This window comes from Vigna unguiculata, chromosome 3 (genome assembly GCF_004118075.2).
Source record: "Vigna unguiculata cultivar IT97K-499-35 chromosome 3, ASM411807v1, whole genome shotgun sequence".
Taxonomy (NCBI): domain Eukaryota; kingdom Viridiplantae; phylum Streptophyta; class Magnoliopsida; order Fabales; family Fabaceae; genus Vigna; species Vigna unguiculata.
The window spans coordinates 11,756,225-11,774,023 of record NC_040281.1 but is presented as its reverse complement, the minus strand read 5'-3'; the positions used below and the strand labels follow the sequence as shown (position 1 = coordinate 11,774,023).

The 17,799-nt window shown below is 32.6% G+C and overlaps 2 protein-coding genes and 1 long non-coding RNA gene across 4 annotated transcripts; 2 read left to right on the top strand and 1 right to left on the bottom strand.

Moving 5' to 3' along the window:
- The first annotated feature begins 2,909 nt into the window (after positions 1-2,909).
- LOC114177966 (KH domain-containing protein HEN4-like) lies at positions 2,910-9,818 on the top strand. Of its 2 annotated transcripts, none has more exons than XR_003603252.1 (7): positions 2,910-3,608; positions 4,835-5,299; positions 5,414-5,689; positions 7,757-7,951; positions 8,030-8,108; positions 8,766-8,877; positions 9,143-9,249. XR_003603252.1 is itself a non-coding variant. In XM_028063593.1 (7 exons), exons 1-7 carry the CDS (start codon positions 3,108-3,110, stop codon positions 9,278-9,280), a joined length of 1,770 nt encoding a protein of 589 aa, XP_027919394.1. In that variant the 5' UTR covers positions 2,913-3,107; the 3' UTR covers positions 9,281-9,818. The 2 variants fall into 2 exon arrangements, 1 of the variants encoding a protein (XP_027919394.1); XM_028063593.1 differs by having other exon boundaries at positions 2,913-3,608; positions 8,026-8,108; positions 9,143-9,818.
- An 18-nt stretch (positions 9,819-9,836) lies between these two features.
- Positions 9,837-11,293, bottom strand: LOC114177967 (costars family protein ST45-2). The gene is made up of 2 exons (XM_028063594.1): positions 11,078-11,293; positions 9,837-10,213 (listed from the first exon to the last, which is right to left on the bottom strand). The coding sequence occupies exons 1-2, from the start codon at positions 11,156-11,158 to the stop codon at positions 10,040-10,042; spliced, it is 255 nt and encodes an 84-aa protein (XP_027919395.1). The 5' UTR covers positions 11,159-11,293; the 3' UTR covers positions 9,837-10,039.
- Positions 11,294-11,804: 511 nt separating this feature from the next.
- LOC114176570 lies at positions 11,805-13,567 on the top strand. Its single transcript, XR_003603028.1, has 3 exons — positions 11,805-11,916; positions 12,030-12,098; positions 13,355-13,567. It is a non-coding gene; the product is annotated as an uncharacterized LOC114176570 (long non-coding RNA).
- The last annotated feature ends 4,232 nt before the right edge of the window (positions 13,568-17,799 follow it).

The following is a 17,799-nucleotide window of genomic DNA, read 5'->3' as shown; positions in this document are numbered from 1 at the left end:
TCACTCAAAATCAACTAAAATAAGAATCAATATAAAAATTAAAAAAACAAATATTCAAAAAATTATGTTCTCATTGTGACATCCCATTTCTAATAGAGTAATTTACTAAAATTAAGCATCACATAATTATAATATAAAAGAGCACATGACATGAAGCATACATGTACTAACTATTACAGTTATCCATAGTGTACTTGGAATAAAAGCTTAGGCACACCACGATACCATAAAACATAACACAAGAGTACTATTGTTTTCCAAAAGATTGCTCATAGAGCAAGGAGTTTACAATAAACTAAGAGTTCTTCAAAATGATCTCAACAGTGAGCCGCAACCCAGACCAAGGAGACCACCCTACACTGTAGCATTTTTGTCTCCCTGAGAACCATCAGGGGGTTTCCACATCTGCTCACACCAACACAATTGGTGATCATTGCAAAAAGGAAAAGCCATACAAAACACAAAACACAAATAGAAGAGTAAGCTAGAGAAAATATTTTTAACATGTTATAAAGCAAGCAAAAGATAAAACAGGGTATAAACAAACAAAGCAGTAGGCATCCAAATCTTTTGAACAAACAAATTGCAAGACTCTTCGACTCAATACCCGAATCATACTCTTAATATAGAATTCTAAAGGAAGTATGCACCTATGCTGGTTTCTAAACTCTGCAGAGTTTAAACGCAAGGGGTTATCACCCAACCACACACAAGGTTAATCCTCTAATGTCTTGGGCCCAATATGTCCCAAGACTAGGACCTCTTGCCACTCTCACCACATCAATTATTCTACTCTATGTGAGCGTGAACAATTATTAGAGTTCAAGATACCTTCCTTTTACCTAGACATCTCTTATATCAAGGTATACACTAACCACACACATCACCAAGAGTTTCCCATGAAACTCTTTTACCAACACATTCCACATGCCATCTCAATCATTCAATTCTCATGTAAATCCACCACCAACCAAACATATCATGTTCTCCATTTCATACTCAACATAATAAGAATCTCATTTAATCTCATACATTATAATTGCATACCAATGTCCAATCCCATTACATAACAACACACTAATTTCAGTCACATCATTCAAGCATACACATCAAACATGATCACATATATTGGGCAAGGAAAAGTAGAGGAAACAATCCTAAAACAAACAGCAACCAACACAGCACTTCCTGCCCGAGTTTCACCCAAGCTAGAGGTCCTCACTCAGGCGAGAGAAGTTCCCTCGCTTAAGCGAGCCTTCATCGCCCAAGTGAGAGCTCGACAGTGGGTACTGCAAGGTTCCAACGAGTTCTCGCTCAGGCGAAAGCGTCTCACCTAAGCGAAACTGCCTCTCGCTCAAAAAGAAAGTTAGTCGCCTAGGCGACAACTCGAGCTGGAACCAAGGATGAGTTCCTGCTACTCTCACTTAGGCGAGGGTCACTCGCTTGGGCGAGATCAACAGGTTTCTCACCTGTTCGCACCTGCATTACAATTTTCAGCCAAGCATACACACAGCAAAACAGATTCATGCAACCGTCAATATCATTCAAGCACCAAACACACAAAATAGATCAGGAATGAGCAAAAATAACTTAAAAAAATGCAAAGCCCTAGCTTCCCTTACCTTACTCAAACTTAGCCAAACGAAAACAGGACCCCAAGGAGAGCAACACAGCTCCAGAAATAGATTAAGGAGCTGAAAAATATTGGCACATGAAAAACAATAGGGTTACTAGGACAAACCCTAGGCAGAGCCACAACAAGACAACTGAAAAATGAAGGTTAGGGTCTACTTACATGGAGATACGAGTTCAGGCAGCTCCGAACAAAGAAGATTCGCTAACTTGAGGGGTGTGCCCTAGCGGAGTTGCTGCTCAAGAGTTTGAGAAAGGGGAGGGTTTTGTTTTTAGGAAAAGAGACAAGTGAGAGCTTGATAGGACTAGAAGGGGTCTTGGAGGTCCCCATAATGGGTTGACCCTGAACCTTCTAAGAGGTCAGGCCCAAACCCTCTCTTAAAACAAAATTTAAATAAAAAAGGGTCTCACACTCACACATTTGATCATATTTAAAATAAATATCCTAACAATCCTTAAATATAAAAGTTTAAATTATTAAACAATTTCTAAAATGTATTTCATGTATCATAGTTTTGATTATGTCATCAATAAAACTCTTTTTTTCCTAATTTTTGTACATTATTTTTAACATTATTAATAATGAATATTCACATTTAAATAACAATATTTACATGAGTGACATAAAGAATAAACAATTATCACATTTGTTAATAAAAAAACAATTTTACTTCTTCAAACGGATTCTAAAAAGTTAATTTAAATGAATTATCACATTTGTTAAATTATTAATTAAAAATTACCAATTTAATATTTTATATAGACAATTAAAGCTCTTATTAATTACCAATATAAAAAAATAATTTAAATAAACATTTTCAACTTCATAATTTATATGATAATTTTCAAGTTTTAAATTTGATATTAAAACAATTATGAAGTTTGTTTTGAATTAACAATCATTTCCTACTTTACAAGTGGCTTTATCATAATTTAAATCAATATTTTTAAATTTGTATTTTAAAGTTAACCTTTAATATTTGAAATAATTTTATTAATTCTGCTTTACATAATTTTAAAATAATTATATTTTTTTTATTACCCAAACTTATATTTTATAAAAAATTGTAATAATATTCAAATAAAAATCAATAATAATTAGTTATAAATTCTTAATTCTAATTAAAAATATTTAATATTAATTAATTATTTTATTTCACTCCCATTCCGTTAATCAACCAAAGTGAAACTTCTTCTTCCTCCCCGTACCTGCAACTGTCATATCATCAAGCAGGAAGCACAACAAAACACTATTACTAATTCCTAATTAATAAATAATCAGTAAGAATAATGAAAGACGCGAGGAGGACGAAACAATGACTAATTAGTAATTAGGAGTATTTACATTTAATTATCCATTTAGGAGTTTGATAAATAAAGTCTGGCAAAAGAGAAAATAAGTGTCATGGGCAGAAGCAGAAGTAGCTTCCTTTGAAGCAGAAGCAGCTTCCTCCAAAGCAGAAGTTACAGATTGAATGATAATGGCCGATTCAAATCCCCCTAACGAACACTCCAGCCGTGCCAGATTCTATCAGACTTATGTCACCTTTCGTCTCCTCTGCCACGCCTCACGTGTAGGTGCCATCATCGGCAAGTCCGGTGTTCTCATCAAGACGCTTCAAGAAGCCACCGCCGCCAAAATACGAATAGAGGACGCTCCGCCGGAATCTCCCGACCGAGTCATCCTCGTCACTGCCTCTGCCGCTGCCTCCGCCGACGGCGGGGTCTCCAAGGCACAGGAGGCGCTGCTCAAGGTCTTTGAACGGGTTCTTGATGTTGCCGCCGAGACTGTTGACACCGAGGTTGGCAACCGTGTCGTGTCTTGCCGCCTGCTCGCGGATAATGTGCAGGTCGGCGCTGTTATTGGCAAGGCCGGGAAGGTCGTCCAAAATATCAGAATTGACACTGGATGTAAGATTAGGGTTTTGAAAGATGGTTTGCCGGCTGGCACTGCTCCCTCCGATGAAATCATTGAGGTCAGTTGGTTTGTTTGTTTGTTTCTGCTTTTCGTGTTCTTGCAAGGTGCTTTGCGTTGGACAGTTGGATTTTGAAGTTGAAAATTTTTAGTTTAACGGTTTGGCTAAAGAATTGCTAGTGATTTAAGTCAGAGAAACATGTCTAACCTAACCTGTCTTTTGTTCTCTATGAATGTATGGAATGGATGTTGAAAACGTACAAATATGAATGAGATTTTGTAGAACTATTCATTGTAGTTGATAGAATTGAAGTGAATGGTTTTTCAAGAAATTGCTTAAATTAATAAAGGGTTCTTTCCGGCTCTATTTTCCTCCCGTTCCTTTTTGTTAAGGAATTTTATGAGAAAACGGAAAAAATGGTTAAATGTGAGGGACTGTATTAGACTTTGTAATATTGATTTTGAATATTGGAGGCGGAGAGTCTGAGCATTGATTAGTGTGGATGTGGATGTTTCCCAACAAAATCTTGAGGCCAAACAGAAGGTGATGTAACACATCAACAATCAGCTGCCACTTAATTAGCTTGTATATATCCTGTCTTTTATACTTGTGATCCTGCTACGTGTTAGCAATTGTTGGCTATTTACAAGAGTGAATTTTTCATTTAAGGACCTTCTCAAAATAGATAGATTCATTGGTTGAAGGAAAATCTTGTGCTGATAGCCTGGACCTTCCTATGAAAGCCGAGATACACCAAAAATACCAAAGTATTGGCGTGTATTCATACCCTATGGATACAGACATGAGCTGTTTAACATAAAATATCATGTGCCGAATAACTCTAATGAACCAGTACTGCCTGGTGAGTAAGCGGAGCCAGTAGCTAAGTGAGATTGTAACTACTGTAGTTTTCAGTTGTTGAAAGGAATCATTAGTGTCGTTTGTAAAAAATGATTTTTGCTTTTTACATTTTCATATTAAAAAAATATAATTTCAAATGGTGTGGGAAATATATGTACGTAAATATGCTTGATAGATCACCGGTATCTTTTTTGTAAATTGTGATCATCATCTGTTGGCTATCACATGTTTGTGTATTGATAAGGAAAGCTGTTGCCTTTGGCTGCCTCCGATGCAGTGTAAGAAAAGACTGCAATCTTTTGCTTAATGTTGGGAACATTTTCCAACTCCCTGCTTAAGGGACCAGTGAATATGGTAAATGGAATTTAATTTATTTGTGCTGTTTTTTATTTTAATACTGAGAAATGATCTTTTGGAATTGTCAGATAGAAGGCCAGCTGACGTCCGTAAAGAAGGCACTAGTTGCTGTCTCCCAGCGACTTCAAGATTGTCCTCCACCTGATAGAACAAAGGTGATGGGAAGCAGACATTATGAAGTGGTTCAGTCTGAACCATTTTCAATTCCGCTTAAGTCTTTAACTAATCTGCATATAGATCACCATCTGCAAAGAAGCTCTACATTATCTTATTTATCCAACAGGTCTAATGGAAATGCCTCTGGTGCTCATAAATTATCAACTGAAGTTAATAGAGCGTCTGCCCTGGATCCAAAAGTACTTCAGCAGGAAGTTACATTTAGAATTCTTTGTTCCAGTGATAGGGTTGGTTTCGTTATTGGAAAGGGAGGCAATACTGTAAGAGCTCTTCAGAACGAATCAGGGGCTATTATAAGTTTTGCTCCTTCAGTAGTTGATTGCGAGGATAGACTAGTTACTATTACTGCTTTAGAGGTTTGTTAAAAGTAATCTTTTTGCTTGTACTTATGTTTATTACGTTGTGTGTATATTAGTGTAGTACATTGTCTATTAATATTTCTTTTCTGCTGGTGGCTTAATTTTTGGCAGAATCCTGAATCATACTATTCCCCTGCACAAAAGGCCGTTGTGCTTGTTTTCTCCAAGTCTGTTGAGGCTGGTGTTGGGAAGGGGCTAGACTTAAAAACGAAAAATGGAACATCTGTTAGTGCACGTCTTGTAGTCTCATCAACCCAAGTTGGTTGCTTGTTAGGGAAAGGAGGGGCAATAGTCTCAGAAATGAGGAAAGCCACAGGGACGCATATAAGAATAATTGGCCATGGTCTGGCTCCAAAGTGTGTATCAGAAAATGATCAATTGGTACAGGTGTGTCCATGATTCTTTATTTGCTTTTTCAATTAAAATGTTTTCAAATTGCATGTGATATGTTCGTTTAATGGTGCCAGCTACTCCTTTTTTATTCCTGCAAATATCCCCAACCTCTCATCGTATTATATTTGGTATTGTTTTAAGATATATAATGCCATTCTTATCCTGGTATATTCTGCAAAAGTATCGGGTATCCCTGTGTATGAATGGAGTCCTATTCTTCTTGTCTGCTGGCTTCTTGATTTTTACTGTCAGCTCAGATTGGGGTGAAGTAAGATGGAAAAGAGAACTGTTCCTAGAGAATACAATACAAGTGAATCATTCTCACCATGCACTACCTATATAACGCAATTGCTTCTCCCAGCCTAAATTCTGTTCATGAGACATGTTTGAGATTTTGACTCTGAGTTTTTTTTTTTACTAGTGATACTTTTGATTGACATAACCAAGCTTGAAGCCCCCTTAGGCTTATCCTTATAAATATAGATAATTGTGCTTATTTGTTGGAGGAACAGTTGCTCTAGCAAGTTTAGCCTGATCATAAGGCCTTTGTTTCATATCATTTTTTGGAGGAGAAAGTGTCTTTGATTAACTAGTACGATATATTTATATATCCGATTAAACAACAAGAATGGGGATTTGGCTATGGCGTACAGTTACTATGACAGTGCATGCATAACTCATACCGAAATATGACTGATTTTCATCCTCAGCTTGTAACCTTTTTTATGTTTCTGAATGCTGAGTTTCTTAGTTACTACCCTCCCACTCTCAAAATGTAGATTGTATTTTATTTCCCTCTAGATGCTTTTTGGAGCGAGATAAGTAGCTATGTTAAGTTTAGATGAGGAATTTTAAAATTTAAGAGACTTTGAATTGTTATGATCTAAATTTCTTACATTTTCATATGCTTTGTTTGGATAAATTAATTTAATTTTTTTAAATTTTAAATTCTTAATTTGGATAGGGTAATTTTATTTCTAAAATATCCAATGTATATACACGTGTATGTTGAAATTTTAGTACCAAACATTAGCTTATTTTAAATATTTGATGTGAGAGAAGAGACATAGATATTGATGTTAAAGGGAAGAGAATGGAAATTTTCAAATTCTTAGTTTTTAGATTGAATTTGGAATTCTACAATTTCAAGTAATCAAAATACTCTAATATATTTCTAAAGTTTCGAGTTTTCTTTTTTTTTTAATACTCTATCCAAACAACATATTATGTCTTAGACACTTGATTTTAGATTCTTTGTTTACTCTTAACTGTTCCTATTGTTTATATGTCAAAACACGTTATTAATCCCTCAAAACGTTAAATTTTTCCTTGAGAGCTATAATTGAAATATAAACTGTATTCTCTATTTTATAGAGACTAAAAGTTTGATTTTAAAGTTGGAGCTACCTATTCTGTGTCTCAGACTTTTAGCCTCGTTATCATCTTGACATTAGTTCTGAATTCATGGTCTTTCTGATGCATATTAATAGTAACTGCAAGTGTTACATTGGGGCTGCTCAATTTTTATCTTCTTGTGTTTGTTTGATCTAGAGATCTGATCTTAATACTAGCCAAATATTGAAATGTGGTTTTAATGATCTCCTTGTTGATATGTATAGTGATTATTATAACAGATGTTTAACTATGATATTACCTTTTTTCCTTATTAAATCCAGTGTTTATTTTAACATTTAGAGCTGACAAGAAGCTTCTTATTTACAAGAGGATGTCTATCTTGGGTCATAAACCTATTGTATATGTAGTTCATTAAATTTGTTTATTAAGGGTGTGTTTGGATTTCAGTTAGGAAACCCAAAACAACTTTCATCTTCCATCAAACATTGTATCAACATGTTTGGCAATTCTTCTTCACAGTTACAAGTAAATCTATCTCAAACTATAGTTGAATTAAAAGCTACAGTGAGCTGCTTTTTCTTAATCTAGTTGAGTTCAACTCAAATCAACTTTCTAACTGAAATCTAAATGCACACTAAATCCTCAGGATAAGTCTTGCAATCATGTTTCAGCACTTTTTAAAATCATTATTCACTTTTCCCTCAGATATCAGGGGAGTTTTTGAATGTTCAAAGTGCAATATATAATGCAACTAGTAGACTGCGACATCATCTATTTGTCAGTACGCAAAATGGTGGTGGAGGAAGGAGTTTTTCCTCTGTTCTAGCTGGAGGCCAACCGACTGTTGCTTTTTCTCATGGTCTCAATAGACATTCTTTTCCAGGATTACAGGCACCACTGGTATTTTGCTTTCTCTCTGCTGGCTTGTTTTCCTTTCCAAGTTTTCCATATGAACTGATTAAACTTGGCTGCAGACAGTATCTGGAATAAACTCCAGTGGCACCAATGGTGTCAGTCGAGGATTGATTTCTCAAAAAGGTGGCTTAGAACTTGTCGGGTATGTGTTATGCTAAATAAATTACACATGCTTTAATGCTGATCAATTAGGCCTTAGTATTTTCAGGATCATAGATCTGCATAACTAGGAACTACTACCATTGATTTGGTATAACCAGTGGTGATTTCTGTGGCATACTAGGTCAGATCAGGTCACATCATGTTTGCATTTCTTGTTGATGCCAAACTCATACTCTCACATTTTCTTACATAGAGTTGTTTCTGTTGTGCCAGTTACTCTGCTGTTTGGTGAAAAATCAATACACTTGACTAGCATCCTTTTGTTTTATTCAACATTGACCTTTTAGAGATCATTGTTTATTTGCTATTATTCGGAGCCCAGGCATCGAGTGAAGTTTTGGGACTACTATGACATGGTTTTTAATGTGAACAAAGCTGGCTCACCTTGTTTAATTTCTGCCGCATTACAGTTGCACAACCTGGGTTTGTGTATTTGAATCTCCTCTTAGAAAAGAATACGAAATCCCATTAAATTCTTCACTGAGGCCTTCCTCAGCCCCAAAAGCATGGAAAAAAGAAAATAATTGTTTTTCATTTTCAGCAACAACTTATTGGGACTCGGAAATGGTCACTTGAGCGTTTATAACAATACGTTACAAAATGTTGAGTTCTTATTATTACTCTCTTTGGTCTGCAGTGGGAGTAAAACTGCAATTGTTACTAATACAACTGTGCAAATTGTGGTTCCGGAGGATATTATATGCTCTGTATTTGGGGAAAACGGTAGCAATCTGGTTCGCTTGAGACAGGTACCCATTCCGGATAAGTTTATGTAAATATACTTTGTTTAGTTGCTCAAGTGCTCCTCACATTAATCTTTTGTGTCGTCACTTCTATGATTTTGTAATTGGTTATTGGTTCTGGTAGGAGAAAATAACCATCCAATGATGCTGAAATTGCTTGATATTCTGGACATGTGGCATTGTTATGACAAACAATGGGACTTGTTTCAAAGATATTGTGGAAGACACTATTATTCCCCCTTTTTTAACTTAATTGTGTTTCCGTTGTCAGATATCAGGGGCTAACGTCATCGTCCATGAACCTCTTCCCGGAACAAGTGACAGGACTATTGTCATATCCGGTACACCTGATGAAACCCAAGCAGCGCAGAGCCTTCTCCAAGCATTTATTCTCACTGGATCACCGTGACAGTACCCATTCAACGATGACCCTTCACTTTTCAAATAGTTCTGCCAATTTTTTGAAACCCTTCTTCATCCTACCCGAAAAAATTCACGCCTTTTTTCCCTGCTAGTAATCTTGGTGTCTAATGTTACTCTAATGTGTCGTTGTCACTCATTGAATTCAATTTCATGAAATTTAGCTGATAAGAATTACCTTAGATAAAAATTATGTAAATGTGAGCGACAACAGACATGTTAAGAGTTGCAATAGACATTCTCGTAATAGGTTGCTAAATGAATTCACATCACAGGTTGTTCACAACGAGGCAGTGTGCTGGGTTAACAACTATCACTTGATTTTTTATTCTTTTTTACTAGTATTGGCGAGTCATATTCAACAGGTCAAGCATATTTGTCACCAGTTACTTCTTGGGTTATTACCCTGTTACATTGTGAACGCTGCAGTAAAGGCATGCTAACTTTAGATACAAATTTACTTGATGTTAGTTTTTCCAATGGTGCTAGGTATGCATCATAGAGAATAAAACGAGGGTAACTCTTGACGAAAAGGACCAACAATGTGCACAAGTAGGTATAACATCGTTTCATAAAAATTGCAATCAACAAATCCTGGTTTTAATATTTGATGCATGCTTAAACATTTACCTCGAACTGAATGGTAATACGAGGAAATAATGCCTGAAGACTCGTCCACACGCTTATATATATTGCACGCATTATACTATTACAAGGGTCATAAAAACAAGTTGGTGTTTCAAGTTTATCATGCAGCAGAGGCAGGACTCAGTGTAATTTCCACGTTATCATGGACTCCTTGCAGCAGTAGCTCACCTTCGTATGTCAATATTTTTCTCTTTTTCGCAGCTCTCAGTGTCCCAACAAGTGCTTCAAATATATTTGCACATTCCTCATCATTAAATAGTGTTCCAAATGTTACCTTCACAATAAAAGATGTTTTTTTTTTGTTAATCTCAAGAGAGCTCTATTCAGAAGCGTATATAACATATCAGCGAACATCTCCACCGAAAGATTAAAACATGAAAGAAAACAAATTGCACAGACATGCTCATTGACGAGGAAATAAATTCACCATTTATTCTCCATGAATGCAGTGGGTTTTCCTAGCTGCCTCCTTCAACAATATGAACATCAAAGCCAGAGTTTACTTATTACTATGATGCCATGCTCTTGGATCGCAAATTTTGTATTGAACAGTTTTCAATTCAGTAAGACACCCCGTTTAAATACGCTATCAGCATGTTTTATTTCTCTTCTTACTACATCATATTACTTATATTGTAGTTTTACATCTTTTTCTCTCTCATTCCGTGTTGAATAGTATTTGAAATAGATAACTAAAATTGTTTCTAATGAAAACAATTGTTGATGCTTAAGTTTCAGTTCATTATTAGCAGGTATTAGGACCTTTTTTTCCTTAGGATGGAACGGTTCTTTCCCATTTCATTCATCCTAATCTATGCAAAATACCTAGGTGGTTTGAATTACAATTTTCCCAAGAAAAGGAAAGATCTACCTTTCTGGGTTACCAAAACTAAACTATACCTGACACATCCTGAGATGGACTCAGAGATAAAATAAGATCCATCAAGATCCGATTTTCTTAACGACACAGGACCCCATTAACAAACTCATGATCTAGATCTATAACAACAGCATATGTTATTATGCGTGTGTAAGGAATAGATGATGAAGAAATTGTGAGGTTGAAGTTCCATAAATGCAGATTCATAAGAACATGATATAAAAAGAAGATTGAAAGATGAGAATATGTCATAAAGACCTTGTAAGAACCATCTCCTTGGACCTTGCCAAGCCTCTTGATTTCTTGGATGAGCCGCTGAACCTCTTCTTCAACATTCATGGTTCCTCCAACTATAATCACCAAAACTGAAAATATCCTACCTCAGCGCACTTATAGTAGAGTACCTTCACAAAGGATGAATAAATAATAGGTAAACAAATAATGAGATGCGAAACTATCGGCCAGTGTCAAGAGGATAAATTTATTGACTTTTACATTAAATATGTTAGAACAAATTGTGTATACCTAATTATTGTAAAATATTGTATATTATGCTGTTACTTAAATAGTTTTAATTCCCAAGTTGGGAATAGTATTTATTTTGACCCTAAAGTGAAATATTTTATTTTTAATTTTTTTTAATTTTACAAAATGTTATTTTTAGTTTATGGAATTATATTATATTTTCTTATTAGTGAATTTTCACTTTTTTATAATGTGAATCTAATACATAAAAAAGTAGTTTTTAATTGAATAAAAATATAAAACTACACTATATATAATTTGTACAAATGGGTAAAAAACAGATACCTAGAATTAAAGACGTTTTTAAAAGAAAATATCATATTATCTTTTTTCATTATAATATTTGTAAGCCCCATTTTTTCTGTTTTAGAGAGGTTTGTGTCTGGCCTTTTCGTAGGGCCAAGGCCAGCCCATTAAGGGACCTCCAGAAACCCTCCACTCAGTCCCGTTCACTTCCCATTCTGCCTCCCACTTCCCAAACAACTCACTTACACTCTCCCTTTTTTTCTCCAATAGAGTTCTGCTAGGGTTTGAGCAAGTTTCCCCTACAAGCTAGACAAAAGCATCTCCAAGTAAGTAATCTCTTAGCCTCTATTCCTTTTCGTTTTTAGCTCCTAAGATTCGGTTTCACCTTAACCCATGTCTTGGTCTCATTTTCGTCCTCCCTCTATGCTCCTATTTTTAGCTTCTTAAGCTACTATGGATATTGGTGCTCCTCCGCTAAGAGTCTTTTTCGTAGCTTTCAGTCTAAAAGGTAAAGGAAGTTAGAACTCTTAAATGTTTTTCGAATCGTATGATTGTTTGGGGTTTTCAAATCGCATTGTTATATTTTGAATAGTGCTTGTGATTATTTGAAATTGGACTGGATGTGGTTTGGTTGTACTTTCCTGGTTTGCATACGTGAACAATGGAGAAACCTGGTATTCTCGCCTAAGCGAACAAGGCCTAAGCGAGAGTATCAGAAACTTTCCCAAGTTTTTGCTCGAGTTGTCGCTCAAGTGACTAGCTCCAGTTTTGAGCGAGTAGTCATCTCGATCAGGCGAGGAGGTCTCGCCTAAGCGATAAAACGCAAAAAAAAACCTCATTATTCCACTGCTCGAGCTCTCGCCTAGGCGAAAAGGGATCGCCTGAGCGAGAGAATCTCTCTCGCCTAAGCAAGTACTTCCAACATGAGCGAGATCTGGTGTAGGGACGTGCTCTAGTCTTGTTTTCATCTCTGATTTAATTGTTTGCCTATATGATTGAGTGATTTATTGTAAAAGCTTGAAGTATGATGTTGCATATGTTTAATAGGATGAAATGAGACTGTTATATATATATATATATATATATATATATATATATATATATATATATATATATATATATATATATATATATATTGTGTTTGGCATGAAATGAAACATGGTTTGGTTGGTTGGTTAAGGCATCGACATGAAATTATGATGCTTGAGATGAAATGTGGAATATGGTGTGGAAACATGGATGTGGCATGAGATATACGTAATTCCATGAATGTCTTGGTGAGATTTCATGGTGGTGTGTAGTGTATATAAATAGGTAAGAATTCAAGTAAGGATTACATCTCAAAAATCTAAAGAATTAGTTAGTCTCACGTAGAATAGACTGATTCAAGTGGTGAGAGTAGCGGGAGGCCCTAGTCTTTGGCAGGATAATGGCCTTAGATGTTTGAAGGTTAACCTTGTGTGTGGTAGGGTGAAACTCATTGGCAATGGCTCTACAGAGCAGTAGAGGCCACCACAAGTGCAAGCATCTAGTGAATCCAATCATATTATATGTATCCGGATAATTGAGTCTTAGAGTCCTGCTTATTTGCTATCATATGATTGTATGCCTATCTTGTTGCATGTTTTTTATGTGTTTTAAGTATATGCTTGCTATAACATGTTCAAATTATTTATACTCTAGCTTACCCTTTCTGTTTGCTTGTGTTTGTCTTGTGTGTGGTTTTTCCTTTTGCAATGATCATCAATTTATTGATGTGAGCAGATGTGGAAACGCCTAGTGGTCACCAAGGTGATGGAAACTCTGCAGTGTAGCCAAGCTTGGGTTGGATCTCATTCCTTCGAGTACTCTCTGAAGGCACTATTGCCTATGTAATATCTTGCTCTATGAGCAAGCTTTTTGGGCAACTATCAAAAATCTTAAATCTTGTTTTGTTCATGGCATCATGGTGTGCCTTAGTTTTCTTTTCTAAGTATATTTATGGATGACTATAATGGTGAATCCTTATATATTATTCATCTTGTATGCTCTTTTAATATTATATTTATGTGATGTTTTATTTAGTAGATTTATTCTATTTAAATGGGGTGTCACAATATTAATGCAAGATTTTTTAGTTTTTGAGATGTAGTTTTTAACGGATATTAGGTATAATTAGATGGGTGGATTATTTTGTTGGTTAAATTGTAGGGAGATATTAGGTATAATTATATATTCCTATTTGGAATTGTTGGACATTGTGGAGATAAAAGGGAGTTATAATCATTGTTGAGTGTATAATGAGGGTTAAAGATAGTTAAAATGAAGCTTAATTTGGTGAGATATTAGTATTATATAATAAGCATGAAGTTTATTTTGTTCTAGGTATACATTACTTGTGCAGTGGATTATTACTCAAGCCACAATGACTAATCATTACACCACAACCTTTAATGTTGTTTAAATGTCATCATGGATGCTTAAGTCATAATGCTCAAGTCATAGTGCATGTTATTTAAGCTATGACTTTGAGGTTTAATCCACAAAAATCTTTAGGCAATTCTCTCCTCTTTCTTTAAGACTTCTAATGTTAAAATGACGAAGTGATCGTTCAAGTATTAAAGTAACAACATAGTATAATGTTTATGGAACTAGTTAAATTAAACAACTATTGATATTATTCTTAAACGATTAGAAGAAGGATGGTCATTCGGTAATGAGATAGTGTTCAAGAGACACTGCATCGATTATCTATCTTTCGAAGCTAGTGTTGCACAAGTGATGTGAAATTTCTCAAACGAGGAAGTATTCCTTTGTTACAAGAAGCATGGTCGCTCAAACTATGTACACCTAATAATGAAGGTGTTGTATTATGGATTATATGTATTCTTTTATATATTCACATATACATATGTATAAATATATACATATGTGCATACATAGTAATGTATATTGTATGTAAATTTTTGTATGATATTGTGACCTATTATGGATGTTCAAACACTTAGTGCGGTATCGTGACCTATTATGAATGTTTGAGTACTTAGTGTGGTATCATGACCAATTATGTCCTACAAAGTTTTAGGCCCAATTCAATTTCATGTCATTTGCTTAGCGAAAGACCACTCATCCAATGAATCATGCGAAATTCGTCCAACGAGTCAATTCATGAAGCGAGTTGTGTGTTTTGAGAAATCTATAAATTAGGTCAAAATACACTTGGAGAGAAAATACATAATCAGTCAAGTGTTTAGTATGTCTACGAGTAGCTTAACTCCCTCAATCCCGGGGATTGAGTGTAATATATTCTTAATTCTTTATGAATTCTTCATTTAATATAATTTGTTCCTATAATCTCTTATGTTTTATTCTTGTTTTAACTACATTGTCTATGAATTTTGCACATTCGGAATACCAACTTATCCAAAAGATAGTTTGAGAAACCAAATTACGATCTTCAATTTGCATGTTCTAGATATGGTGCATATGTGGGAGTAGGGTGATCTGAAAGATAGTCTAGGAAGCGTGAGTAGGATAAAACAATTATTGATTTCACATGCTAGACATAAATGTGATAATTTATCATTCTTAAGCATGGTCATTAATGCAAACGTAATAGTAAAATTTGTTAGACATGGAGTTTTATTATTCTAGTTTAGGTTTTTCTGCGACAAAATCGATGCATGTTACAAATGATGTGTGAGAGACAAAAACATAAATATATTGTTTGTTATTTTTACTTTGAATGGAATCATGAAACTCAATCCCAGTGAAGCTTTTATATTATATTCTTCTTAATCAAGTTATTTGTTTCCACTGTGTCAATTTCTCTTTATTCTTTATATTTAATTCTTTTTTTTTATCAAAATCAAAAAATGTTTTGTTATTTTCATCCTTTTTCAATAAAGAATCCATTTAGTCTCCATGGAAATAATATATGAACATGTCTGTTTCATTACTTGTACGATTTGGTATATTTGCGAATTTCATAACAATTATATATATTAAGATATCAAGTAATAAAAAGTTAAAGAAAATGTGTACATGAATACTACAAAGTAAGTACTCAAATCACCTTGACATAGAAAAATGAAAATGAATTGTTCTTGAAATTTTTAAAATATAATTGAGAATATTGTAATATTAAAAATGTGATAGTTATACAAAAATAAATAAACACAAACAATTGGTGTGCATATAAAGAGACATGTCTACTTATTAAGGACAATTCAAATGATTTACTTCTAATATTAGCTTTTTTATTTTATTCAAAACAATCATTCATATTATTACTTAATTACCTGATATGCCTACTTAATTTGTGAAATGTGTTACCATTAGCAGTACAATCTTATCTATCCTCTTTATTAATTAATATATATTAATTACTTTAACATACAAAAACAGCACAATAAAAATTTTCCTTAGCAAGACATCTACACTAAAAAAATCCATTTCTATGAAATATATTACTTCACATTAAAAAATATTTAAATATAGTTACATTATGATTATTTTAATTTAGATATAATTATATAATAGTTAAACATATTTTCACAATAGTCCTGTAATATTAATTATACTAATTAAATATGAAAGTCCTATGTAATATTATTGGTTTATTAAAATATTAATGTATCTAATATTTATTTACATTTTAGTTATTTTTCAATATTTTAAATTTTAAATTTTTATTGTTTTAAATTTTAATTATTTCAAATTTAATTATTTTTTCATAAATGATTAAATGACTTTTTTTAAAACTTAATATTTTTAACTAAAAAATTACCTACAGAATAAAACTACTTATAATAAAATTATAAATATTTATATATAATTTTATAGTTATAATAATAATAATAATAATAATTTTATTATTTTTAATTATCATAAAATTGTGAACACTGCGCTGTATTTTCATTAGTAAATAAAAATGTATATAGTTATACAACATTTTACTTAATTATTTTACAAGAAATAATTATTTACATAAATTGTGAATAAAAATATTATTTTTATTAATTTTTAATACATTAATAAAAATAATAATAGCTTATATTTCCAATTAGAATAAATGAAAAAATAAAGATCCCTAATTAATTTGAATAGATAAAAGTTTAAATGTATCTCTATTGAAAATTTGATCTTAGAGAAAAATATTAAATAAAATTATATTTTATTTTAATTTCATTTTAGATAAATATTTGAAAATAACTATCTCATTTATAATACATATTGAATAGAAACTAAAATACATAAATATTACTACATGTTTTATTATATATTTTACAAAACTATAATATTTTATAGAATTAAATTTTATATTATTAAAGTAGTAAAATTTAAATAGTTAATAATTTAAATATAGATAAATATTACACACATTAATAATTATAATAAATTCATAACATTACATTTATACAAGAATATAATATAAAAAAATATTTACTTTTTAATTTTATAAATTTAAAAAAAAAAATGGGTCCGCGAACCCGAGACAAACTGACCTACCTCTGACTCGCAGTTTAACGGACTAAGCAGATTCGACTAAAATGGATTAGCAGATTAAAACACTAACTCAACCTATTTTTTTCTTGACAGACTGACGGGATAGTCATATTATTGTGGTCCACTTTGAGATAATATGAAAGGTTAAGACAAATAATTGATTTGAGTGAAACCCACTCTTTTAAAGAATGAAATTGAAGATTTTCTCTTGTTATTACTACATACAAAAGCTTTAAAAAATATTCTGATTTTAATAAATTATAAAAATGAATTGTTTTCAATATTTCTTTAAAAATATTTAAAAATTTTAAACATACATTTGATCTTTATTTTCGTTATTTTTATTTAATTTGGTTAAAATGAATCAATTTTGTCCCTTTCAAATTCACTTTCAAATTGACACCAATTTAATATCTTTTATAAAACTTGTATTAATCTTTTTTTAAAATTAACATTTTTATTAATTATTTTTAAATTCAATTATAAATTATTAAATTTAATTATAAATTGAATAACATTTTTATATTTAATTGTTAAATAAAATATAATTATTTAAAATTTGTAAGAATATAAATATTAAATGTTTTTTTCTATTATTTATATTCTAAAATACTTATACTTTTAAAGTTGATATTTAAAAAAATATCAAATATTATAAATATTTAGAAAAGTAAACTACTATTTATAAAATTAACATTTAAATATAAAACATTTTAGATTTT

What these genes read in the sequence shown, in the direction of transcription:
- LOC114177966 (XM_028063593.1), top strand. Translation starts at nt 3,108, where the DNA reads ATGATAATGGCCGATTCAAATCCCCCTAACGAACACTCCAGCCGTGCC. An exon ending in TTACTATTACTGCTTTAGAG is followed by an intron (nt 5,300 to 5,413) that starts GTTTGTTAAAAG and finishes AATTTTTGGCAG; the next exon opens with AATCCTGAATCATACTATTC. An exon ending in AAAATGATCAATTGGTACAG is followed by an intron (nt 5,690 to 7,756) that starts GTGTGTCCATGA and finishes CTTTTCCCTCAG; the next exon opens with ATATCAGGGGAGTTTTTGAA.
- LOC114177967 (XM_028063594.1), bottom strand. Translation starts at nt 11,158, where the DNA reads ATGAATGTTGAAGAAGAGGTTCAGCGGCTCATCCAAGAAATCAAGAGG. An exon ending in AAGGAGATGGTTCTTACAAG is followed by an intron (nt 10,214 to 11,077) that starts GTCTTTATGACA and finishes TTTATTGTGAAG; the next exon opens with GTAACATTTGGAACACTATT.